The sequence below is a fragment of the Mustela nigripes genome, chromosome 9 (genome assembly GCF_022355385.1).
Source record: "Mustela nigripes isolate SB6536 chromosome 9, MUSNIG.SB6536, whole genome shotgun sequence".
NCBI classification, from domain to species: domain Eukaryota; kingdom Metazoa; phylum Chordata; class Mammalia; order Carnivora; family Mustelidae; genus Mustela; species Mustela nigripes.
The window spans coordinates 47,716,755-47,743,019 of NC_081565.1; the positions used below are offsets into that span (position 1 = coordinate 47,716,755).

The 26,265-nt window shown below is 42.0% G+C and overlaps 1 protein-coding gene across 3 annotated transcripts in view; it reads right to left on the minus strand.

Moving 5' to 3' along the window:
* Positions 1–26,265, minus strand: part of FOCAD (focadhesin) — a 302,980-nt gene that overhangs the window by 12,319 nt on the left and 264,396 nt on the right. For all 3 annotated transcript variants that reach the window (XM_059411566.1, XM_059411567.1, XM_059411568.1), the window contains 6 exons: positions 24,501–24,581; positions 11,255–11,383; positions 8,805–8,920; positions 6,020–6,280; positions 5,150–5,239; positions 1,192–1,369 (listed from right to left, as the gene is read on the minus strand). In XM_059411566.1, coding sequence (XP_059267549.1) covers positions 1,192–1,369; positions 5,150–5,239; positions 6,020–6,280; positions 8,805–8,920; positions 11,255–11,383; positions 24,501–24,581 — 855 coding nt within the window. The remainder of the gene's footprint in view (positions 1–1,191; positions 1,370–5,149; positions 5,240–6,019; positions 6,281–8,804; positions 8,921–11,254; positions 11,384–24,500; positions 24,582–26,265) is intronic.

Genomic DNA, 26,265 nt, shown 5'->3' on the forward strand with positions numbered 1-26,265 from the left:
GGCTGTCAAATTTCAGTGAGTCAGAGTAAAATGGGAACTAAACTGGAAGGCCAACTAGTTAAAACCAAAGACAATATCAGATTTATTTCAGTTTACTTCATGTTATCTTCACGCTTCCTTGGAAGTACCTAGTAGACTTCTACCTGATAAATACACTTTTGATTTAGAGTGAAAAGAAAATAGTTTTTCATCACAGGTTCATTTTTCATCAGCAGGCACTGATGCAGAGATGAGACAACCATCTCAATTGCCAAAGAGAAGAATAAATCAAAATTTCCTATCTAGTCCCAAAAAGGGTATTACAATTATGTCTGCCAGTTTTCCTCATCAAGAACTGAGGAACATACAAAAAATCCAGAAATGTAACTAACCCGCCTGCAGTCACTAGGAGTTCCTCACCACACCTGATCTATTGAAGCGGGTGCCGTTCAGACCTGACTATAGGCCATAAGCAATGTAACCAAAGGCTCAGGAGGAGAAATGGCAGAGCTCATTATTATTCAAGAGTAAAGGTCTATGATGATCTAAAAACTCCACCATATGAGGACACCTGGGTGACTCAGTGGGTTAAAGCCTCTGTCTTTGGCTCAGGTCACGATCCCAGGGTCCTGGAATCGAGCCCTGCATCAGGCTCTCTGCTCAGTGGGGAGTCTGCTTCCTCCTCTCTCTCTCTGCCTGCCTCTCTGCCTACATATGATCTCTCAAATAAAATCTTTAAAAAAATAAAAATTAAAAAAAACAGAAGTTCCACCGTATGATTCATTAGCAGAGCTCCTCACCCCTGAGAAGTTCTCCTACAGAATAACAATTTAATTTTGTTGTCGCTGCTTTCCTCTTTTTGTTAGGTAACCACCTCAAAGTCATTTTCCTGAAAACATCAGGCAGAATCGATGGACATCCTGGTTGGGAAATGGAAGCAGGCAGAATCGATCTGATCCACTCGTTTATGGACTCGAGGGCCTGGACAGCTAAAGACAATAATAAAAATCACCAAGAGACCTATTCCCATCCTCGGGGTGGAGGTCGTTGAGTTTTCACTGGTCTTTTCATTTAAGGTGCTCTTCCTATGGGGTAACAAGAGCTCTCCTCGGTCACAAAGCACTAAACTCCCTTTTTAGTGGAGGAAACAGTTACAGGTTCAAAGGGATGGCAGATCCTTCTGGTCCTGCTGGTTCCCCAGGCCGGCCTCACCTGTGTTGGCGTGGCTCGCGATTCGAGCCTGGTAGAGGCTCTGCAGTACCATCCATGCCAGAGTGTCTTTCTCCTGGTGCTGGATGGCCGCACTGAGGATTTCCATCAAGCCCATCAAGGGGAATCGTCCTTGAGACACCAAGTACAGTCTGACAAAGGCAGCCTTTTCTAGGCTGCTCTGCAAAAAAGCAAATTGTTCGGTTACTATTAAATTAGCTGAAGTCATATAAAACCTCGGGGCAAGGGCAAAACAGAAAGGGTGAGTTGAAAGTTGATTATTATTCCAAATGCTAAAACCACTCATTTCCTGCAGCACGTGACCTGCCTGCCTGTGTGCTGTATTTTAAAATGAATGTACATATCGAGCATTATAATGTCACCTCCTGTTTTCTCCTAAAAACCGTCAGTGATTTGGGGGTTAATTGGTGATGGTATTTTGTACAAATACGCAAATAATAATGATTATTTGTACAAAATAATGTGCATATTTGTGTATTTGTACAAAATAATGATGATGATGATGATGATGATGATGATGACTGAAAAATGCAGTACTCGTGTGCCAGGCACTACTCGAAGCACTTAACATGGATTAATTTGGCAGTTCGCAAAGTGCAGTGCACAGACCTCTGAGGGACCCCAAGACCCTTTTAGAGGCTCTGTGAGGTCAAAGTATATTTACAACAGCACTGAGGTCACAGTAAGTCACTGCATTTTTCACAGCCATTTGCAATTTTTGTTTAAAATAACTTTTACCTAAAATACCCTTATAAACAATAAAAATTATTAGTTTTATTAAACCTTCACCCTGGAGTATACATCTTTTTAACAAAAGGGATGATAAAATGGCAAGCAAGCATAAGGGACTTCTGGTGCCTAGCCAAGTATTATGGTTGTTTCGAGGGAAAACACTAAGTCTGGGCTGTGAACTGAAATAGCCATGTTTTGCGGGACACATCTACTTGGAAGGATCACTGATGGACCAATGATGGCTTTTCAAACTGAGTATTTGACGGACTTTTTTTTTTTTTTTTTTTTTTTTTTAAGTAGAAGAAAGTGAGACTGTCACCTCAAGGAAATACTTCACAGTACTTGTTAGCAGTGACAAAATCTGAGCTTTCAAGTGACAATTAGACTTTTGGAAAAAATTTGTATTTGCTACTATGAGTTGGCAGTTTCCCAATACATAAAAGACTTTTCTGATGATTTTAACAAATGTGATGTTTGTTTGGTAGTGTATAATGAAATGCATCAACATTTGGAAGATTTTCAAAGCTCAGTGATTCAGTATTTTCCAAATGATTTTGTGATACCATACCCGGAGCGGAAGCCGGACCAATGGGTTTTAATACAACAGACTATGTGAAGTTCACTGATAGGGACTCAGACTCCACATAGTGCCAACTACCCTGAAGGAAACACCGTTTGTTGAGTTCTGTTGCAACATCAAAACAAACAAAAAAAGATATCCATAATTATTTGAAACTATCAACACGCTCTTCCCTTTTCTACTGACATCTTTGTATGAGGCTCGATCTTCCCCACATACTTCACCAAAATAACAGCACAGACTGAATGAAGCAGCAGCTATGAGAGTTCAACATTAAAGAGATTTCCATTAAGCCAGACATTAAAGAGGTTTGCAAAAATGGAAAACAATACCATTTTTTATTTGTTTTCAAAATTTTTTCTTATTTGTGTTAAGATGCAATGGGTTTATTATTACTTTTAAGTAAATATTTTTTTAAATTTCCCAATTTTAATTTCTAATATGGTAAATATTGAAAGATATGATTATTTAAATTAAAGTCTTTTGGAACCCTCAACAGTTTGTAAGACACTAAAGTAGTCCTGAGACCAGAAAGTGTGAGAATTCCTGTACGAACCACTGAATTTTCACACCACCTTACGCAGATGACAACCAACATCCTTCCTTTGTAGAGGATAGTAGTAAGCACAGACGTTAAGTAACTTGCTTATGGTCACATGCATGGCTCAAGGCAGAGTAAGAACTGAAACTCAGGGAGTCTGAGCCCTTCACTACTTTATTCTTTCCAGAAAAGAAGAGAAGACATTGACCTCAGTAAAATGCACTAACTCTTTTGGGAGCATAAGAACACTATTCAGTTAAGTTCTAACAAAAATGTTCTAAGTGGTACTTTAGAAACCCGGGTGAGGGGGCGCCTGGGGGGCTCAGTGGGTTAAGCCTCTGCCTTGGGCTCAGGTCATGATCTCAGGGTCCTGGGATCAAGTCCCACATCCAGCTCTCTGCTCAGCAGGGAGCCTGCTTTCCACCCCCACACCCCCATCCCCCGCCTGCTGCTCTGCCTACTTGCAATCTCTGTCAAATGAATAAAAATAAAATCTTAAAAACAAAAACAAAAAAAACCCGGGTGAGTAACCCAGCAACCTTCAGCTCCAGGTACCATGAAGGAAATTATATGCATTGCTACCAACTATATTACATGAATATAATAATAACAGGATATAATAAATTACATGAATGTGATCATAAGGATTACAAATAATCACTGAGTACTAGCCTTATGTCAGATATTTTTCTAAGAACCTACCATGGATTAAGTCACTGTAGCTCTCAAAACAACTCTGGGAGGTAGGTGTTAATATCTCCCTTCTATAGATAAGGAAACCGAGGCAGAGAGAGATTATGAAATGTAACCCAGGTCACATTGCTAGTAAATCACAGAGCTGGATTTCAATCCCCAGCATAGTCCACTCTCTTAAGCATTTCCTTAGACTGCTTGTCTTCCCTTAAAACAAACTAATCTCCAAAATGCTGATATTCCAAACACTCTAACAGGAGTTCTCAAACCTCAGGATGCAGCACTATCACCTGGAGGGACTATTAAAACACAGACTCCTGGACCCCACCTCTGATTCAGCAGACCTGGCTGAAGTGGGAATCCAGAACTTTCATTTCTAATCAGTCACCATGCTTATGCTGCTGGCCCAAGGAACACATTTTGAGAATCACGGCTATACAATGCAGCAATTCAAGGATTCAACTGGACAGGCACACCTGTCATCAGGTGAAATAAATGGTAAGAGGTCTACCAGCTGGGTGAGGGCTCACAGTTCTTTAGATCTCTGCTATCATCTGGTATGTAGATTTGGCATTTGTGTAATGGCATTTGTATGTCCACTGGGATATACTTATACTAAAAAAAAAAATTCACTATTTATAGGCAATTCAAATCTAACAAGACATGTATTATACTAGCTAAATGTGCAACTTTACTGGTATCTTATTCATTCATCCTTTGGGTGTGAGTATGGGAGTACTTGTTGGGATGTCTGGAGGCTCAGTTGGTTAAGCGTTTGCCTTTGGCTCAGGTCACGATCCCAGAGGCCTGGGATCGGGTCCCACATCGGGCTCTTTGCTCAGTGGGAAGGCTGCTTCTCCCTCTTTCTCTGCCAGCTGATCACCCTGCTTGTGCTCCCTGACAAATAAATAAATAAAATCTTAAAAAAAAAAAAAGGAGTATCTGTTAATTATCTTGTGTCTGGGCTAATAGTGTTTGTTTTTCAAATAGACACCTTTCTTCATTACAAAAGGATAATAAGTAACAGGTGAAAGAAAATCAAATTTAAGAACTACTTATTTATGCCTTCCATGCACCAGAAAGTTCTTCAGCCAGAATATTCCCATTCTTACGGATTTTTATTGAAGATGTTGTCCTGTACTTTTGTTTGCCCATAGGTGACACGAACATGATCTTGACAAAGTGGAATTAGGTTAAAATGTTGTTCATCCATCTATCCATCCATACCACTAGCCTAAACATGAGATCCCACAGTGAACACAGAGAGCTTCCTCAAATCAACCACTAAGAGATAATGAAGTAAAACTAGCTTCCGTCAAAAGGATACTGTAGTCACCTCTTCAATTGTAACCCCCACTTCAGTAATGGAAATAAATGTATAAATACATTCTTACCTCCGTAATCTGGGCAACCCGATTGGCTTCATCATCTGTCATTTCTGAGAGGCATTTTGCTACACTGACATACAGCTCTAGATCATTTCTCTGGCAAAGAAAAATCACAAGCATGTCAAAACACAAGGTAACATAACAGATATAGTCTCCATGTTCTGACAAATTATTAGATTTACTTATTTTCATGAACAGCAGCTTATGAGACATTAATCAAACCAAATATATGGCCAATTTTTATCATTTAAAAAAACATCTTTCTGGGGTGTCCTGGCTGGCTCAGTTGTTAGAGCAGGTGATGCTTGATCACAGAGTCATGAGTTCAAGCCCCACACTGGGCATAGAGTTTACTGAAAAACAGAACAAAAACCACCTTTCCTATTATTTTATTTATGTGGCTGTACTTATCTGTGTGGCTGTGCTTTTTTCCTCTTATCAGAATCCATCGTTCCAAAGAAATTTTTTAATTTCTTTGTAAAACTACAATTCAGGAATCTGTTGGAGGAGCTGAAAGGCTAGGATTATGTCACTTGATATAAGTAAAATATGGGACATTGTGCCCAAAGAGTCTCCAGGCGCAATGTGGAAGCACTTCTGAGCCCGCTCATCTTCTGCATTTGGTAAAAGGCCCAAGGGCGTATTTCCTGGTGTAGCACTCGTTAACCCAGCAGCTCAGCTTGCTCCCAACTTTGGTTCTAAATGTTCAACCTCAATTTAGATCTTGGAAGCAAACACATTCCTCATGAAAAATGTGGTTATTTCTTCCTAGCCTTCCTGCCACATTCTTAAAATATACACCTCCCTGCTTTGCCAAAAGGGCTTTCAAAAATCCCAAACATAAATTGTCAAAGTGCAAATATTTTTGTTTCTCACCCGAATCTTATTTGGCAGAAGGTCGAAAATGTTTCCCGTAGCTTCAGAGAGCAGACTCCAGAGGTGGTGGGTAGGGCTGGGCAGCTTCATGGCCTGACCCAGCCCCTGCAGGGCACTCATGCGCAACTCAGCCTGGGCAGGCAGAGAAGCTGCTCTAAAAACGGGCACCATCACATTTTCAACGAAGCCCCGGATCTGTTCGTCAGAGACATGTTTTACCCACAGAGGCGTGGACACCAGGAGGTACTTCTTGATATTCACCTGGAAGCAAAAGAAAAGAGGTCAGAAACAAGCACATCTAGGTTCGTGGTGCTCAAAACCTGGAGGCTGTCCGTGTGTTTGAGGATAGGATGAGAGAAGAAAGGTCCGTGTTACTTCTTGGCCCCACAGGGCCCCCAGCCTCATGGTCCAATGGGCCACCGAGGCATGCAATTTTGGTTGCTGCTGCCAGGACTTGTGACCCACAGTGACTCGTGGGTATAGACAGCATCTGCCAATCCACCCGTGAACCACTCCGCTTAAGCCATGGGTCTTTTTACAGGGAGGAAAATACTGTGCTACTTCTCAATGTACATGACAGCTGCTGTTCAGTCTTAACGCACTGAGCCACCCAGGTGCCCCAGCTGCTGTTCAGTCTTAAAAGGTCACATTCTCTGGCAAGAACCAAAATCCTGAAGGTGAAAGGCTCCTCTGCAGGAAATGGACTCATCGGAATACCTGATATTATTAATTTCTTCTTCCAAGAAACATAAGGAAATCAAAGGGACTGGCATGCCAGGACCATTGCAGACCACACAAATGGGGACATGACCTTGGCTTCCTGGAGGTCATGAGAGCTGAAAAGGGGGCACGGTTTGAAAATAGCTGGTGCCAGACATGTTAAGAGAGGAGGCCGAGAAGTTCTTAGGAACACAGGTATGCTACCAAAGGAGCAGCGAGTCAGAAAGAAGTGGTCTTAAAAAAAAAAAAAAAAAAAAAAAGGGAAAGAAAACCTGACACAGCCCAGTAAATTTCAAAAAAAGTATCAGCATGGCTGCAAGACTTAGCTAAACAGTTCACTGGAAAGAACATGCCATTCCTGATCTTTTTTGTAAATGAGAAGATATATAATTAAGAAAATGAATTCACAAACTTCATTTGTTCATTAACATAGATAATAAGAGTCCACAATCATGGACAAATGCCAAAAAAGTAACAGGGAAGTGGGAGAAGAACTAAATTCTAGAAAGATTTTTGAGGTAAACAAGACAGGCTGTTTGAGGTACACCTGACTCAAAAGGAAGGAGAGGTTCACAGAACAGTGTCTTAGACACAGACTTTGGAGTCAGCCGGACTCACTCCTGTTTATTGGCAATATAAATTTTGTTTAATTGCAACCTGCCGCAGTTTATCAACTTGTAAAGTGGAAACAAAAAAACTCGACTTCTCAGAAATGAAATAAGCCAGGCATGAAAGACTTCATATTGTATGATGCCTTTCTAAAGAATTTCTAAAGCTTATACGAAATTTAAATTTATTAGGAAAGTTCTCTAAAAAGAGAAAAACTATAGAGACCAAAAGCAGATCAGAGGTAGCCTGGGTCTGAGACTGGGAGTGGGGATCGTCTCCAGGTGGGGACAATGCAGTTTTGGCAGGGAGTGATAGAAATATTACTGGGGATGGACGAAAATGTATAAGTGTCCTGGAGCTCATCAAATTGTACGCTCAACACAGCCATACTTTATGGACGATAAATTATAACTCAAGGTTGAAAAAAGAATCTGCCAGAATTGAAGAGAGCTTCAGTCTGCTGTCCAAAACTGCTCACTGAGCACTTACAAGTAGCGGGTACCTAGCAAGCACCGGGTACTGGCAGCCGGATGGGAGGTGCTTGGGCCAGACACCTCACGGTCATTGCTGACACGGGGACGCAGCCCTCCGTCTGTCCCCCTTCAATTAAGGAGCACTAGAATACATAGCAGAGCTTAGAAGACAAAAGGACGGGACAGGAACTGAAGTTAAAAGGCCGAGGAAGAAATATGAGAACTTCACACTATTTGCAAGGAATTAAAGCTTCCTGAAGAGTAACAGGATCAGTTAATTTAGGATCAATTGGTAAACCTCTAAGGAATCATGGAATGTGGGGTTTTTTGCTTTGTTTGGTCCTAGCTTTGAATATATTCAAATTTATACAATTTGTTAATTTTGCATTTTTAAACAATCTGGCTCCTTCGGTCATAGATACTGGGCTACGTTACTTCTTCCTCAGCACTTGGCTCAAGCCAAACATCCCGGCAGAGATGTCTCCTCCCTGCACCTACACGCCCCGCCCCCCACCAGCACCCTGCCCCGTGCCTCTAACTTGATGCCTAACAAAACCTTACCAAGCCTTCAGGGCCCACCTGAATTGCTGCCTTTTCTGTGAAAGGGAGGGATCATAGATGGATTTGCCATTCTCTTAATACCTACTGAACCAACATCCTGCATATCCTAGGGATAAGCCGAGGTTTCACTAACACCACAATTTTCTAGCTGCACGATCTGGAGAAAGGAACTTTAATATCTCTGACCATCATTTTCCTTTTTCCGTAATCAACGGGAGCCGAAAGCACGAACGCCAACAGCTAGGGAAGAGGTCTGAATCACATACTCTCCCAGTCTGCTGGCCAGCGACTGCCAAGGCCCTGAGTTTTAGAAAATCACATCTGTCCACTCTTGACTTTGAGACTGCACACAGAAATGAGCATTCCTCTCCCCCAAAAGAATCGTATCCGCCTGCTGCCCAGCACCCTTAAATGTGACTTACGCTCAAACCGTGGATCAGTGGCGGCATCACCCACAGTCCCAAGAGCGCAGCTGCATTCTGGGATGACTGCGCCTGTGTCACCATAATTTCAAGGCACAGCTGCTGGATCTCTTCCCCTGCAAGAGTAGACAAGAATATAGGCAATACAGCTTCTCCTGGGACTCACTGTCAGGCTTCCATGTCTCAAATCAAAGTGCCTGCTGGTATGACTTCTCCCAGGAACAGTACTTGAGTGAACCAAAAGATATGCCAAGTGACCTTTCCACTATGAAGCAAAGATTGTACCCACTGGCAGCAGAGGTTTAAGTCTTGGAACTGACAAGGGCCATGATCTCGCTCAGGAAATTTCTCTTGTGATGTCCTAAGAAATCTAAAGAATCTAATACTAACAAAAACTTGAGAAAAATTCTAGATAAACTAACTCCCTGTCTCTGTTTTCCCCTCCTCTCCACCTTTCATTCTGAAGACAGAGAAATCTGTTTATGTCCGGAAGGACTTAAAAATGTAGCCACATGGGGTGCCTGGGTGGCTCAGTGGGGTAAGCCTCTGCCTTTGGCTCAGGTCATGGTCTCAGTGTCCTGGGATCGAGCCCCGCATCAGGCTCTCTGTTCATAGAAGAGCCTGCTTCCCCCTCTCTCTCTGCCTGCCTCTCAGCCTACTTGTGTTCTCTCCCTCTGTGTCAAGTAAATAAATAGAAATCTTAAAAAAAATAAAAAATGGTCACCACATTCTCTTGCAGTCCAGACTTTTATTAGCCCGATTCCCATCAGCAAGCATATTTTCCCAACCAGACCTTTTCTTCTTTTTTCTAAGGATTTATGCTAAAACACAAACATTTTTAATACACCGCATAAAAACAGGGGAGGCTCCGGAGAACATACTTTTCAAACGAAATCTCCAGAAACACGGTACGGTGACATCATAGTTATAGAGGTATTAGGTTCAAATGAAAGCATTTAAGTGCAAAACCTGTGTATAGTCAAAATCATCTTTGATTATCCTTTCAGTTGTACATAAATTACAATTTACAAGTCTTTCTGCATATCATATGTAAGCGAGCACCCCACTGTAAATAACAGAGCAAACACTGCAAATACACACACACACAGAGTAATACAGCACTGTTAAAAGGTGGTTCTCCCCAATCTTTTTCTTGAGGTGGGGGGGGGCAAGTACATGGGATTAAATCTGCATACGCTAACATCATAAAAGAGGCTGTGGTAGGTGAATGAGAGGCGTGTGCTCCCTCTGTCTCTCCTCACAAAGTATCTGTGGTAAAGAGAACCTCGGCCCTTAAAGATGCTGCCATCTCAATGCCTGGAGTTGTCACTATGTTGTGTTACCCTGCTTGGCAGAGGAACTTCTGAGAAGTGATTGAGGTTAAGGACTGCTGAGGTGGGGAGATTATCCTGGATTATGCAAATGGACCCATTAATCACATGAGTCTTTAATGTGGAAAACCTTTCCTGGTTGTAAGGAAAGAACTAGGAAGAGGACAGTGTGACAAGGTTGTGGCTCTCCGTAGCAGGCTTTGAAGAGGAAGAAACAGGGGGACACAAGCCAAGGAATGTGGGCAGCCTCTAGAAGCTGGGAAAGGGAGAGAAATAGATTCTCCCAGCCTTCGTCTGCTTGGGCTGCTCTAACAAAATGTCACAGAACGGCTGGTTTATAAACAATAGAAATATGCTTGTCATCGTTCTGGCAGCTGGAAGTCTAAGATCAGGGTGCCAGGATGGTCGGGTTCTGGTGGAACCCTGTGTCCCCGGCTGTAGAATGCCAACTCTTGCTGTGTCCTCACACTGCGGGAGGGGCTAAGGAGCTCTCAGGGGCCTCAGAGGGCTCCACACTCATGACCTACTTACCTCCTAAAGGCCCCACATACCAACACACTAGGGATTAGGATTTCAACATATGAATTTTGGGGGGACAAAAACACAGACCATAGCACTCCTCAGGGCATCTAGGAAAGAACGATGCCGTGGCCAAGAACCATGCTGGACTTCGGATCGACAGAACTATATACTGATAAATTTGATGTGCTTCAAGCCACTAAATCTGTGGTAACTTGTTCCAGCAGCAACAGAAAACTAATGCTCCATGCCACAGGGGGCTTCCTTGAATCCTAGAGCTCTCAGAGACGTGCAGTGTGATGACCATCAAACCGGGCTTTCTGGGACCTGCCCCACACACGCAGCAACAGGCACACGTCGGCCAAGCACTGCTTTGATGAGTGCACCTGGCCTGTGTCTTCAGACCTCCTCCTCCTGCTCAGCCTAAGCGATCTAGAAAGTGACTCGGTGGAAGTAACCCAGCTCTTCCATCCAAGAAGACAAACCTCAAGATCCCAAAGGTCTCTCCAGTCACCACTGACTGTGACCCAGAATCTCTCTTTCTCTTCAGGTCACATCCTAAAAGCAGGGTCCGAAGGCCTAAAAACATTTGATATTTACCGAAGTTTAGCCTCATAAGTGGAGAGAGGAGTGCGGCCCAGTTCACAGGAGGATACTGGTAGCTTTCTCCGACAGCTGCGATGGGTTTCATCACAACTTTGAGAAGGGAAGGAGGCACAGACTCGGGACCTGCGACAGAAAGGAAACAAATTAGTGAGACACCTTGACAGCACCGTGAGAGGGGGAAATGCCAACTTTCCCTCTTTCCAGTTTCAAACGATTTGGTGGCACACCTGCAACTGCGGTCGGGCCTTCAATTCTGTGCTCTCAGTCTCAACCCTGTCTGTTACAGAAGCCTGCTCCTCCGGGGCTTCTCCTTCCTATTCGCCTTCAGTCGCCCCCTCTCGCCCGGACAGACACGTCCCACATTACTACTTAACTGTCTTCCCTCCTCACCTGTGGTACTTCATCCAACTTTCTAAAAAGAGTAACCGATTCCCATTATTGCCTCATTATTCATTCACTCACTTCCAGAAAAGGAGGGAACTATTGCCTACTCGGGCATGGTCCCTTCAAACCACCACGAAGTCCCTTGGTGCCTGCAGCCCCCTCCCCACAGCACTGACTCTGCAGCCTGGGCCATGGCTGAAGGCTCCAGGGGTGAGCACCTACGATACAGCTAATATCCCGGTTGATAAGCTCTCTATGACAGTACATATAGCTTTACCATAATTTTTTAAATTTAATGTTATTTTTTTCAGTGATCCAAAATTCACTGTTTATGCACATTGTTTGTGTTTTTTTAGAAGGAGGCTAATTTGAAAATGACACGATGAAACAGTTGAGTAATTATGAGTGGAGCCATAACACACAGTCAGAGTTCGAGTAGCCACTAAGGGCCATATAAAAGTGAAGTTTGAAGGGAGCCAGAAATGATGTGCAAAAAACTAAAATAGCAAGGAGAAGCAAGAGCGGCTGGATCAACACACGTGGCATAAGGGAAATCAGCATCAGCAGAAAGAGCAGTAGACTCAGGAAAAGGAAAAAGAGGTAAGGATCAGCAGATAAGCAGCAGAATCAGCAGCCACTGAAAGAGAATGAAGTAAAGGGGTGGAGTCAGAAAAGGAGCAACAACTGTAGAAAGGACAAGCGCAAGAGAAGAAGAAGCTGAGGCAGAAGAGGCAGCACGATCGGGAGGGGCTGAACAAGGAGGAAGCAGAGGCGAGCGCAGAGTCAGTGAAAGGAGCAACAGCTGGAGAAGCCCAGGAAAAGGGAGAAGCTGAGGCAGCACGATCAGCAGGGACTGAACGAGCGGGAAGCTGCGGTGGGGACAGAATCTGAAAAAGGAACAACAGCTGCAGAAAGGAGAAGCACAGGGAAAGGGAGAAGCTGAGACAGAAGGGGCAGCACGATCAGCAGGGACTGAACAAAGGGGAAGCTGAGGTGGGGACAGAATCTGTAAAGGAAACAACAGCTGCAGAAAGGAAAAGCACAAGAAAAGGGAGAAGCTGAGACAGAAGAGGCAGCAAAATGAGAAGGCACAGAACAAAGGGGAAGCTAAGGTGGGTTCAATCAGCAAAAGGGCAAATGCTGCAGAAAGGAGGACAGGAGAAGAAGCTGAGGCAGAAAAGCCAGCGAATCAGCAGTCCTGGGAAGAGGGGAAGCAGAAGTTGGGGCAAAGTCTGCTAAAGGATAAACAGCTGCAAAAAGGAAAAGCATAGGTAAAGAGGAGAAGCAGAGGTTAAATCAGCAGAAAAGTAGCAGAATCAGCAGATGCTGCATATGGGAAAGGAGAAGCAGGGGTAGAGTTTTTCTAGAGATGATACACAAAGAATCAATAATAATTTGGAAAGATGCTCAACATCCCTAATCAGTAGAGAATTGCAAATCAAACCACAATGAGATAATATCTCACAATGAGATAACATCCATTAGGACAACTACTATTTTTAAAAAAGGAAAGGAAAAGAAAATAACACGCGTTGGTAAAGATGTGCAGAAACTAGAGAAACTGGAACCCTTGTGGACTGTCAGTGGGATTATAAAGTGGTAGAACCCCTATGGAAAACGGTATGATGGCGCCTCAAAAAACTAAAAACAGAACTGCCATATGATCTAGAAATCCCATTTCTGAGCATATATTCAAACGAATTACAAGCAGAAATCTTGAAGAGATGTTTGTACACCACTGTTCACAGCAGTACTATTCACAATGGCCAAAAAACAGAAGCAACCCAAACATCAGTCAGTGGATAAATGGAGAAAAAAATGTGATTGATACACACATGAAACAGTAGTCAATATTAAAAAGAAAGGCAGGGGCACCTGGGTGGCCCAGTGGGTTAAAGCCTCTGCCTTCGGCTAGGGTCATGGTCCCAGGGTCTGGGATCAAGCTCTGCATTGGGCTCTCTGCTCAGCCGGGAGCCTGCTTTCTTCTCTCTCTCTGCCTGCCTCTCTGCCTACTTGTGATCTCTGTTTGTCAAATAAATAAATAAAATCTTAAAAAAAAAAGATATTACTTACTAAAAAAAAAAGAAAGAAAGGCAATTCTGTCATATGCTACAACATAAATGAATCTTGAAGACACTATGCTGAATGAGACAACACGGTCACAACAAGACAAATACTGTACAAGTCTCTTTATATCAGGTATTTAAGTGGTCAAATTAAGAGAAACAGAAAACAGAATGATGGCTGCCAGGGATAATGGGGCAGGAGAAAGGGTAGACATTATTTAATAGGTACAGAGCTTCAGTTTTGCACGATGAAAATCATCTGGAGATTGGTTTTTACAACAATGTGAACATATGTAACACTACTGAACCATATACTTAAAAATGCTTAAGATGGTGGAACGCCTGGGTAGCTCAGTCAGTTAAGTGTCTGCCTTCAGCTCAGGTCATGATCCCAGGGTCCTGGGATCGAGTCCCACATCAGGCTCCTTGCTTGGTGGGAAGCCTGCTTCTTCCTCTGCCTGCTGCTCCTCTCCCTGCTCATGCTCTCTCTCTCTGCCTCTCTAACAAATACATAAATAAAATCTTTAGGGGTGCCTCAGTGGCTCAGTGGGTTAAAGCCTCTGCCTTCGACTCAGGTCATGATCCCAGGGTCCTGGGATGGAGGCCTGCATCGGGCTCTCTGCTCAGTGGGGAGCCTGCTTCCTCCTCTCTCTCTGCCTGCTTCTCTGACTATTTATGATCTTCGTCTGTCAAATAAATAAATAAAATCTTTTTAAAAAAATCTTTTAAAAAATGGCCAAGATGGTAAATTTCACATTGTGCTTTTTTACAATTAATAGAAGTTAAAAGGAATGACTTCTGGTTTCCAGTTCTGCATGTAAGTAGCTTGAAAGTCGCCACGCTGTCCTGATAACAAGTAAAAAGCTGAACAGACTAAAAAATCCACAATTCTAGGTTCTGCAACAGAGGACAGAACACATGGCAAATTGCTGCCCTGGTGACTGGAGAAACAGCCAGATGAACAGAGGGTATAATGGTTTACCAGGCAAGGGTGTAGAGAAATCAGAACCCTCATACATTGCTGGCAGGCATATAAAATGGTATGGCCACTATGGAAAAACAGTTTGGCAGTTTCTTGAAAAATTACACAGGATTACTATAGGACCCAGCAATTGCACTCACATATGTCCAAAAGAATTGAAAATAGGTGTTTAAACAAAGACTCGTACACAAACCTTCATAGCAGCACCACTCATAACAGGCAGAAACAACCCAAATGTCCATCAACTGATGAATGAATGAATAAAGTGTATATTCACTCAATGGCATATTACTCAGCTGTAAAGAGGAATGCAATTCTGATGTTCACCAGAACATGGGTGAACCTTGAAAGCATTATGCAAAGTGAAAGAAGCCAGTCACAAAGTGCCATACAGTGTACGATTTCACTTAAATAAAGCATATAGAACAGGCATATCCACAGAGACAGAGGCAGATTAGTGGTTGCTGGGGCTGGGGGAAATGGGGAGCCAACTGCTCAATGGGCACAAGGTTTCCTTTTGGGGCGCTGAAAATATGTGGGAGCTACATAGTGGTGATGCTTGCACAACACTGTGAATCCACGAAATGCCACTGAACTGAACATTTTAAAATGGTTAAAACAGTGCCTGGGTGGCTCAGTTGGTTCAACATCTGACTTTGGCTCAGCTCATGATCTCAGCGTCCTGGGATTGAGCCCTATGTTGGGCTCTCTGCTCAGCAGGGAGTCCGGTTCTTCTTCTCAGAGAGAGAGAGAGAGAATGAGAGAGAGAGAGCACAAATGAGATGGGCAGAGGGAGAAGCAGACTCCCCATTCATATATTGATGATGAGTAAATCCACGGTACTCATCCAGGCCTTTCCTGATGTTTTACATTCTTATTTCCAGTTAGAGCCACCTCAAAAATCAGCATTTTTTTTTTTAAGATTTTATTTGTTAGAGAGAGCAAGAGAGAGAGCATGAGTGGGGGAAAGGGCAGAGGCAGAGGGAGGGAGAAGCAGACTCCCTACTGAGCAGGGAGCTGAAGCGGGGCTCAATCCCAGGACCTCAAAAATCAGTATGTTTTCTTAGACTAGTCACCAACTAACCTACTTCCTCCTTACCCTTGCCTCTGCCAACCTGGAAAGGGAAAACTAGTAGTATACCTTCCAGTGATGTTTTTCTCCCCTCTGACAAGCGCTTTTTCGCTTTCTAAAAATGTTAAAAGTTCAACACATCTATCATGTTTCTAGCCTCTGCTACCAATAACTGAAGCTTTATTTCTATTCCATCTTAAGACACAATACCAGGAGTGCAGGAAGTATTATCAGGGAATTTACCACTGCTTTTACAAAGAGAAGAATTTCTGACCAAAAAAAAGAAAAAAAAATCATTCATTCAATCACTGAGCATCAAGAGGGTACCACGCACTGTTCCAGACATGAGTAAGAGTGTTCAACAAGACGGAACAGGCACCTTCACTAATGGCGCTTATATTCTAATGAGAGGACAGACACACCGACAAGGAAAGAATCAGGTGTGATAAAAATCAAAATGCTATGCTAGGAATTAACTGGTTGGCCATTCCCAGAACACCATCCTGGTTACACACATGGGGCAACTGTCCCTATAATGTGGGCAGCAAAGTAGACATCACATACAGAAAATGAAGCCGCATTTTTGGGGTCGTTTTGGCATGTGATTCTCAGAAATGGCCTGATGAACTGGCAGACAGGACACAAAAATCTGTGCATAGAACTGCTTTTCTCTCCTATTAAGGACATGAATCCAGTTTTACATTGGAAATCATTAATTCATAAGCAGATACCTTTAAATTCTTTTTCTTAGGTCAAGTGTTTTCAAAATTATATAACATTTTATTCCAGGTCCTTCTACAGAATTTACGACAGAAATTTTGTTGTTTCTGGAGGATCTAGGGAATCAGGAAAGACAGACACTACGTGCTCTAACATTAGGACCCAGTGCAAAATATGACCATTTCACACAGGCACACACAAAACCACACCCTATTTTATTGCTTACACAAGAAGTCTTGCGCCAACAACTTGCACTATATGTAACTACACACAACCACACTTCATTATACACTTTGCACCTTGCTTCTCCACTCTTTGGAACTGACCTGATGCACAAGCAAGAGTCAGAAACAAGACCTTGAAGCAGGGAACAGAGGCTTGAAAATCAAGTAAGTGCTATGACACAATAAATCTTCCCCTTTTCAAAAAAGGGCAGAGCATTGGTACTGAGAGGCGTAACTAGAATCACACAAAATTTTCCGCTTTATTTGCAGGGAACTAATTCTGACACTAACTGGAATGAAAGGAATTATAGTAACTGTTAGGAATGGAGAAAATACTTGGCAGTTCCAAGCACGTGGTGGTTGGGGGCGGGGGGTGGGGGGAGTCCCCAAAAGGGAGAACAGAGTCACGTGGTTAGCTCCCCAGAGATCTTCAGTGCTGGACACAGGAATCCAAGTCTAAGCAACGGGAATGATTAGCTCCCTTCTTGGCTGTGCTTTGTCTTTCAAGTAAGTGCCTTAGATAAAAAGAAATTCAGGAATGCTTTAGAGACGATGGCTTTGGAACTGAGAAGGCCTAACAGTCCTTGTTAACAGGATCCAGATGTTTTAAAATCCAGATACAAAGTTGCTTTAAATCTCTCATCCAGTTGACAGCCTCAAAGAACCTTGATATAAACGGCATATCCGAACATAATGCATTACAACAGGACCCATTATCACACATACTTTAGCTACACAGAGGATCACATCTCAATGCCACAACACACATGTGTAACCCCTCCAGTAAAAGTCTGGTAACAAGCAGTCGGCTGACAGCCGGTGGCGCATCTATCCCCATCACGGCGCGCTGTTCGCATAGTGTGGACATGCCGTTATTTTCTCCATCCTCAGTGTTGTTTAGAAGCAATTAGCTTAGAATTATTTAATATACGTGTACGCGCGCGCGCACACACACACACACACACACAGAGCTGTAGATCAACCAATATTTGAAAATGATTAAACATCAAGTACTCTGTTCTCAAAGCATTTAGGATAAAACACCTATGTTCTTCCTGTCCTTGAGGAAACAAGAGTCCAATGGGAAAGAGAGATTTTAAACAAAGAGTCAGAAACAATTAAGAAAATAACTACTCCTATGTCAAGTACTGTGAGAAACATTGGAAAATGTAACATAAGAAATCCAAACTAGTCTGGAAACACTGAATAAGGAAAGGATGTTTAAACCAAGATGGAAAGGGTCACTAGGATTTTTCTAGACCAAGTCGCAGAACACACAGGTTGAGATAATGACAGCATGGCTTAGTTGTGGAGTCGAAGAGATGCTTCGCCCCTGCCAGAAACTACTCTAAATCCAGACAGTAGTTAGAAACAGCTGAAGATTCTGAGAGGTGAGATATTCAGACTTGGTAGGATGTTCTGTAGAAGCAGGTCAACAACATTCAGAATTCATCACTACAATAACATCCCCAGACCCCTTTGCACCAGGAAGGCTGCCAAGCAGGGTGGCTGCCCACTGGGGATCAGGATCCAAGAGGGGAAGGTGGCTTCCACAGGGCTGTGGCCCAGTGGGGACAGCAGACTGTTCGCATACAGGGGGCCTCCACAAATGAAAAGCTCTAGGAGAAAAATGGAGCCGGTTTCTCACTCTCAGGGAAGAGAGTTACAAATATGAAAAGAGGGAAAAAAGTACAATGAACCCTGTGGTGTTGAATTGGAATTGGAGATATTACTATAAACTAGTGGCTTTCCATGTATATATATTGAGATAAAAAAATGAATATAGATATGAGAGTGAGAGAGAGAGAGAGAGGGTATGTGTATCTATTTCCTAACAACTGTTCACTGAGAAAGCTTGGGAGCAGTGATCATCTCAGGAACAAGGAGAATTTGTACCCAGATCTTTGTTTAGAAGTATCACTCCCCTCTAAAAGGAACCTGAGCTACCTGGCTGTTACAGAGCTGAGGATAATACGAGATGAGTCTAGCACATCTTCTTGGGCCACAATGAAACAATGTACTCACAGAATGATGGGGTCATGTCAAAAGGACACAAAGCCAATTTAAAGAGGTTCTCGCTGATCAAATATGGAACAGTATGAAGATTGAAATAATGAATAATAGAATAGCAAATAATTACATGAAATAAAATTTTTGTGTGGGATCAAGACCCATGTCTGGCTCCCTGCTCAGCAGAGAGCCTGCTTGAGGATTCTCTCTCTCTAAAATACAAAAAATAAATCTTAAAAAAAAAAAAATTTCTCTATTTCCCTCTGCTCCTCCCTGCTCCCACTCACGCTCTTTCAAAAAAACCCCAAAAAACAAAAAACCACCAAAAACTCCCAAAAAACGAAAAACAAAAATCCAAAAAGCATGTTCCAGTCTTTTTTTTTTTTTTTTTTTAAGATTTTATTTACTTATTTGACAGACAGAGATCACAAGCAGGCAGAGTGAGAGAGAGGAGGAGGCAGGGTCCCTGCTGAGCAGAGAGCCTGATACGGGGCTCGATCCCAGTACCCCGGGATCACGACCCGAGCCAAAGGCAGAGGCTTTAACCCACTGAGCCACCCAGGCGCCCTGCATGTTCAAGTCTTGAAAGGTAAAGAACAACTGAGGAACTATTCCCGATTGAAGGAGACTGAAGAGATAGGACAGGTTAAGTGCAGTGTGACATTCTGGATTAAATTTGTTCTCTGCTAAAGACATCACTTGGATGGTCAGTGAAACCTGAATAGGGTTCTCTGGCTATTTTCACTTTTTTACAAGTTCGGATTCATTTCAAAACAAAAAGTAAGAGAAAAAAAATGTACAAATCTTAGGGGTGCCTTGCTGGCTCAGTCAGTAGAGTATACTACTCTCGATCTCATGGCTGTGAGTTCAAGCCCCACAGCCCCACTTTGGGTGTACAGCTTACTTCAAAACAAAGTAATTGAATTTTTTTAAAAAAGTGTTGTCTAAATTTAATTTAAAAGTAAACTTCTTGAATAGTAAATACACACAAAAGTGTTCATTCCTTCTGGCAATGAAATGTAAATTAAAGCAGTGTTATGGTATCATTTTATACCTGATGGATTTTTATTGTAATCATCTGTTTATCTGTATGTTGGTTTGCTTTGTAAAATGATAGCTAGAAAGGGTTTCTTACTTTGTTTTCTAAGCACTGTCACATAATGTGACTCATAATCTTCACCAAAACTCTATAAAGAAGATTCAGTTATTTTCTCCACTTTACAGAAGCAACTGGGGCTTCGGGACTTAAGCAGCTTGTCTGAAATTACATAGCCTACCTGTGGTGGGAGTGGGGCACGAACCGCAGCAGCGTGACTCTCACGCCTTTTACCTCAAAAATATACTGCTTTTCACATGCACCCAGGGCTGAGGTACCAAAACCTGTACAATCCTTTCGAAGAACAGTGAGGCCAAGCCATCCCCAGCATCACCAAATCCTTTTGCCAATTGTAAGTTGCTGAGAATGTATCTTGAGGAAACCTGTATGTAGAAAAGCAAAAGCTACATGCGTAGAGATGTTCCCCATAATGGAAATTTTTTAAATGACACATAGAAAAATGGCTAAATTATGATCCATCAAGTTGATGGAATACTCTACCATCATTAAAAAATGGTAACTATGGAGATATAATGAAAGGTAGGGAAATGATAATAAAAGATTCAAAGTATATGTTTATTTGGAAATATGTAAAAACTGCATGTGCATAAAAGCAACTAATTGAAGAGAATATTTTTTTAAATGACGATAGGGGCACTTGGGTGGCTCAGTGGGTTAAAGCCTCTGCCTTTGGCTCAGGTCATGGTCCCAGGTCCTGGGATCAAGCCCTGAGTTTGGCTCTCTGCTCGGTAGAGAGCCTGCTTCCCCTTCTCTCTCTCCCTGCCTCTCTGCCTACTTGTGATTTCTGTCTGTCAAAAAAATAAATAAAATCTTAAAAAAAAAGAACAACAATAGCAGTTAGGAATTCATGGGATAATTGGTGACTTTTTTTCCTTTCAAATATTTTTCATGGTATTTATAACCAAAAATAGCCATCAAATACTCCCAAAACATATCCCATTAACAAATGTCTAGGAAATGACATAAGGATTCTTTTTGTACTTTTCCCCCAAATCTTCTTTTGGAGGAGATGAGTGATTATGTCCATTTACATGAAAAGTTAAGTTTTTAAAAAACAGGCAACAAAATAAAAGAAATTTTATGATTCAATATCATCTAACACACACACATCTAGAAGGACCTGTGTTGGAATATCTATGTGGCTATCTCTGGGTGGTGAGATTATAGGAGATTGAAACCATTTTTGAACTTAGTATAATATACAAGTATTCCTTTCTAGTAATACTTGTCAAAAGCTTTATATAGGTAAACTATTACTAAATTAAAATACTTTAACACAATCTCAGCAACCGACTTCATAATTTTACCAGAAAAACAGGACAGCTTTCCCGTATCGTTTACTCTATACTCAGACTTCACTAATCCTGCTTCCTTTGACTACACTCACCAATAAACACATCTCATGCTAATAACCCAAAACGACCAATGAAAAATATATCTACCTATAGTTTATACAAGAGTCCAGCACTTACGCACATGCATCAGTGACCAATGAATTCGGATCAAGAAGGAAATGCTATTCATAGAGATTTTATTGCAAGGATTTAAATATACTTTCCTCAAATAATACTTCTGTGAACTTTAAAACTTAACAGAAAAACACAAGCTTGGAAAGCTAGTCACATTCCCCAGCAACAGAATGTTAAGAAAAATAATCCTCGGTCATTAGGTAGAAATACCTGGTGTTAGCACCAGAAGTGAACCATTGCTTTTATTTAGTGTTTTTGATCCCCTTTAAATGTTTTATGAAAGAAACAGATATAATCTCGATGAAATCTGAGTATGGCTATGAAAAACAAAGATCAGAAAATAAGAATAAATTAATAAAAAAGAAGTAAAACTAAGGGTCAAAATTGAGAGTCTCTTCAGGGGAAAAAATAATAATAATTCCATGATAGGCAGATAGATTCTGAGCATATTTTAATATCTTAATAGCATTGTGAAGAAATGTCCATGGGAATAAATAATGATGATGTTGATGACATCTGCCATGAGAGGTCATGGTTATCAGGGAAGAAAGGAGAACGTTGGGGCAGAGCAAAAAACCAGTTATATTCAAAGCTATTAAATGTAGTCTTTAAAAACTAGAAAGATTTTCATCTGTCGGGTTTTCAGATTTGGCCTGTGTGAAGGAATGGATGTTCTGAACGTCTTGTGTGTTCTATCATCCGAATATTAAAATGTGGATCCAAGGAGGAGAAAAGCCCTAAGCATTACACACCAGGGCCTTGCATCCACTTTCTCAAATCTGATTGGCTAACCCTGATGATACCCTAGCCTGTCCTGGTGTAAATGTGGATCCAGGATAAGTCATCACATTTTTCTTCCTCTCATGAGTTAGGAAGCAGCACACAGAGGCAGTGAAGCCATACCACGCCTGAAGTCTCCTCTCTCCTGCCTAGACCACGCATGATTTTTATTCTCTAAAGCCATTTCTTCCTCAAAAGAGCTCACCAACGCTGTCATCCTTCCTATCGGCAGCCCCACTGGGCTCTAGTGAGTGACATCCAGACATTTAAACTCAAAAGCTGCTTCAGAAGGGAGTTATTAAAATTCAAATGAGCTGGGCATATTGAAGAAGAAAACACTCGTTTGCATGCACACCTCCACATTCGACCATCCCATTTAGACCCACAGAGCAGGGTCTGGTTTTGTTTTTGTAAATGGGCTTCGGAGGCGGAGGTCAGCCTCCCACGGCCCACTCCTCTGGGGTCATCATTAGTAATGTGTAAGGCTGAATAGATTTTCCTCTGAATCTAGTCAGCAAACCTGACAAGGCGGCAGCCCTCTCCCACAACCTGAAAATGCCAAAAATCTGATTGGTAATATGGCATTTTTAATACTTCATTTATCTGTCTTAAAACGGCTTTCAGGAAGATTGCAAGTAATGTCACTGAGGCCATCTCCACCTGATTTTTCAATTCTAGAGCAGAACATTTCCTGTGGTGCCATGACTATGTAATCATAAAAATGTTATGTTTAACCAACATGAAATCCTGAATTTCCCACAGGATTCAGAGAAAATTCATGTCTGCCAAGAAATAGGGATCTGGGGAGTCCACATTACATTTTATTCACTGGAAAAGAAAAATGTATCTTCTTTTGTCTGAAGAATTTTTATTTCTCATGGAAATAACTCATGTTGTCATCATTTAAAATTTTTGTAAGATATCAATGAGCAAACTAAAAAAAAAAGGAACAAAATATATATTCCTAGAATTATCCTGGCTATGGAAATTTTAGATGCTCCTTCAGTAAAAGTTCAATTTCTTACTAATGAAGACATCTCTACTATAATACTACCGTAAATAGACTTAATTTATGACACTATAAACAATTAACTCTATATTACATGTAATATACTACACGTTTAATATATAACTATATTACGTACAACAATGACATAACTATATGCCCATTTTTACTGAGGGTATGTAAAAGCAGTCATGCTAACTCATGACCCTAAAATAATACTACAGTTTCAAGAACTCTCGGAACTAAAGGAGTTTATCTCCAAACTCTGAAACTAGTTTATAATCTGGAAGCTGCAGGGATTACTATATTCAATGAGAAATCAGATGACATGACCTTTAATGTCCCTTCCAAGAGTAAGATTTTATTCTTTTATGACCTTCATTAATTAAATCTGAGTTCTCCAGATTTCTTCAGTTTAATTTGTTTAAAAACTCCTCTCAAAACTGGGATGGTCTTACCATAATGCAGGCACTGGATTTGCCCAGATCGACCCAACAAGGCCAGGCAAGAAATAAACTAGCAACTATCAATAAAAGAATATTATATGAATGAAACTATTTCCTGAGCTATCAAATTCTCAAGAGGGATACATTTGCCCTCGCATTGCTGAATGGTCGATGTGTATCAGTAGAGAGCATTTATTGAAAAACTTCTATGGCATTATTCAGACTCCAGTTAAAAACGAAAGGCGAATCCATCTGTCTTCAGGTTGCTTGTGCTCTAATGTGGGTGGCCGCAACAAAGAATCCCACAGGGACAAATGTTTGCAGAGAAAAAGAACAGAAGGGCGCCTGGGTGGCTCAGTGGGTTAAGCCTCTGCCTTCGGCTCAGGTCATGATCTCAGGGTCCTGGGATCGAGTCCTGCATCGGGCTCTCTGCTCAGCAGGGAGCCTGCTTCCTCCTCTCTCTCTCTGCCTGCCTCTCTGCCTACTTGTGATCTCTCTGTGTCAAATAAATAAATAAAATCTTTAAAAAAAAAAAAAAAGAACACAAGATACAATTAAGAGCTAGAGCCAGTGATTCCAACAACAGAGAGCCATCATTCAAGGTCCAGGGAGAAGACTTACTTCCAAGTCAGGTCTCAGCTGCATTTTCTCTTTTATGGTCAATACCCACTCAACATTAAGAAGAAAAGAAATGCATGCTCATACTTTTTGAAAAAAGATTAAGGTCTTCACAGATCCCCCTGACCACCCTCCCACCCCACCACTCCCAAGGTCAGATACAATGATTCCAAGAGAAGACATGGTGTGTTGGCCTTGTGGTCATTTCTACCGCAAAGTTGGTCTAGCAGACGAAAATATTCTCTCCTTCATGTTGATTATAGTTTAATCCTACAGAAGCAAGCTTGGCGCACCCAAACCTAACGCATAAGAAGAATGGTAACATTCAAGAAATGTGCTCACTTGCCTTTTTTCCCTCCTGTGACGAAGAAGCCAATGGCCGCTCTAATAAAACTGCTCTCAGACAAATAGCTATAGTCAGTAGGAACTGTGGAGACAGAAAATGATCAAATTAACCAGTGAACTTGGCAGGTCTAATGAAGGAAAGATAATGATCTCCTGCTGCCATATCAACTGAGAGACAAAGCAGGGATGTTTACGCCATTAATCTAGCACAACACTTCGTGGTGGCAACTAATTCTATTAGATTAAGTGACTGGCCATGAAGGAATCACTTAGGCTATGCAAGCAAAGCAAAAATTGTGGTAAACCTAGCAGATTCTGCAAAATCACAGGGGACTGAAACTTCACTGAAGTGGTTAAAAAAAAAGTCCTTTCCATACTGTCACATCAATATGCCCCAGTCCAGCGACCTTCGGTGTCTGCAAGGAGTCCGCTGGCCTGTAGGCTGAGACCACCATTCTAGGGGCGACTTGAGGACATCCCGAGCCAGATCGATGAACCAGGGAAATGCCACAATCAGTAATAACAGCAGCTGGCCTGTTACTTCAGAAGGCGGGGACCTCTCAGTGACCAGCATGTCCAAATCACCAGGTCTGCCTGCTGACCTGGAACACTGAGGCAGTGACACGGAGGCGAGGCGAGTCTGGGGAGTTTCCTAAATTCTTTTCCTCCCCAGTCCCCCAGAATTGCTTCATGAGATGCTTTTTTGCCACAACAAATGGCTCAACTGGAAAATTCCAACAGAAACAAGGATCTGTACTTTTCCAGACATAACAATCACTGTGTTCCAATGAACCTGGTGTGAGACGGTTCACAACCATCTGACTTGAGTACATGTGGGGCTGGCCATGTAACCCAGAGCACAATGATTAAAAATCTACGTAAAAAAGCAAAAGCCTGCCATCAGCTTGCTAATTTACCAGGACCTCACTTTAGGAGCCCACTGCCCTTCCAAACTAGCATTACTTAAGGTTTCCTCTATGACTAAGTTTGGTGGGTTTTTTTTCCTTTTTCCCATTTTAACATGACAACTGCCAGCTGTCTCAAGTTGTGGAAAATGTCCTATTTCTCTAGCGATGGAGTGTTTGAAAGTGAGGGGAACAGTAATTACGGTACTACGTGTTCATGGTGATGCTATCTCTGGACTACCTGTCAGGGCATATGTGACAGTAGGTTTTAATGAGAAATCTTTGGTACTTAACCTCTCTGGCCTAAGTCCAAGAGAGCCCGTGGGTCAAAATTCTGTAAAGAGCAAGGAGCAAACCCAGGTCCCCATGTATTACAGGGAAGGCTTCCGCAGAAAATCTTTAAGTACAAACTTAAATTAAGCATGTGGGAATTGCAAATCTTTGTTATTGCTTTTTATTAAAAATGTGGAAACAGAAAAGGCCTTGTGATGGTAAGACCTAGAATTTTTTTTTTTAAAGATTTTATTTATTTATTTGACAGAGAAAGACCACAAGTAGGCAGAGAGGCAGGCAGAGAGAGAGAGAGAGAAGGAAGCAGGCTCCCCACTGAGCAGAGAGCCCGATGCAGGACTCGATCCCAGGACCCTGAGATCATGACCTGAGCTGAAGGCAGAGGCTTAACCCACTGAGCCACCCAGGCGCCCAAGACCTAGAATTTTAATTTCAATGCCAAGTATGTGCATATCTTTAAATGCATGTATTCCATTCTTTTCTTAAAAGCAGAGGCCTGGGATGCCTGGGTGGCTCAGGATAAGGTTAAACCTCTGCCTTCGGCTCAGGTCATAATCTCAGGGTCCTGGG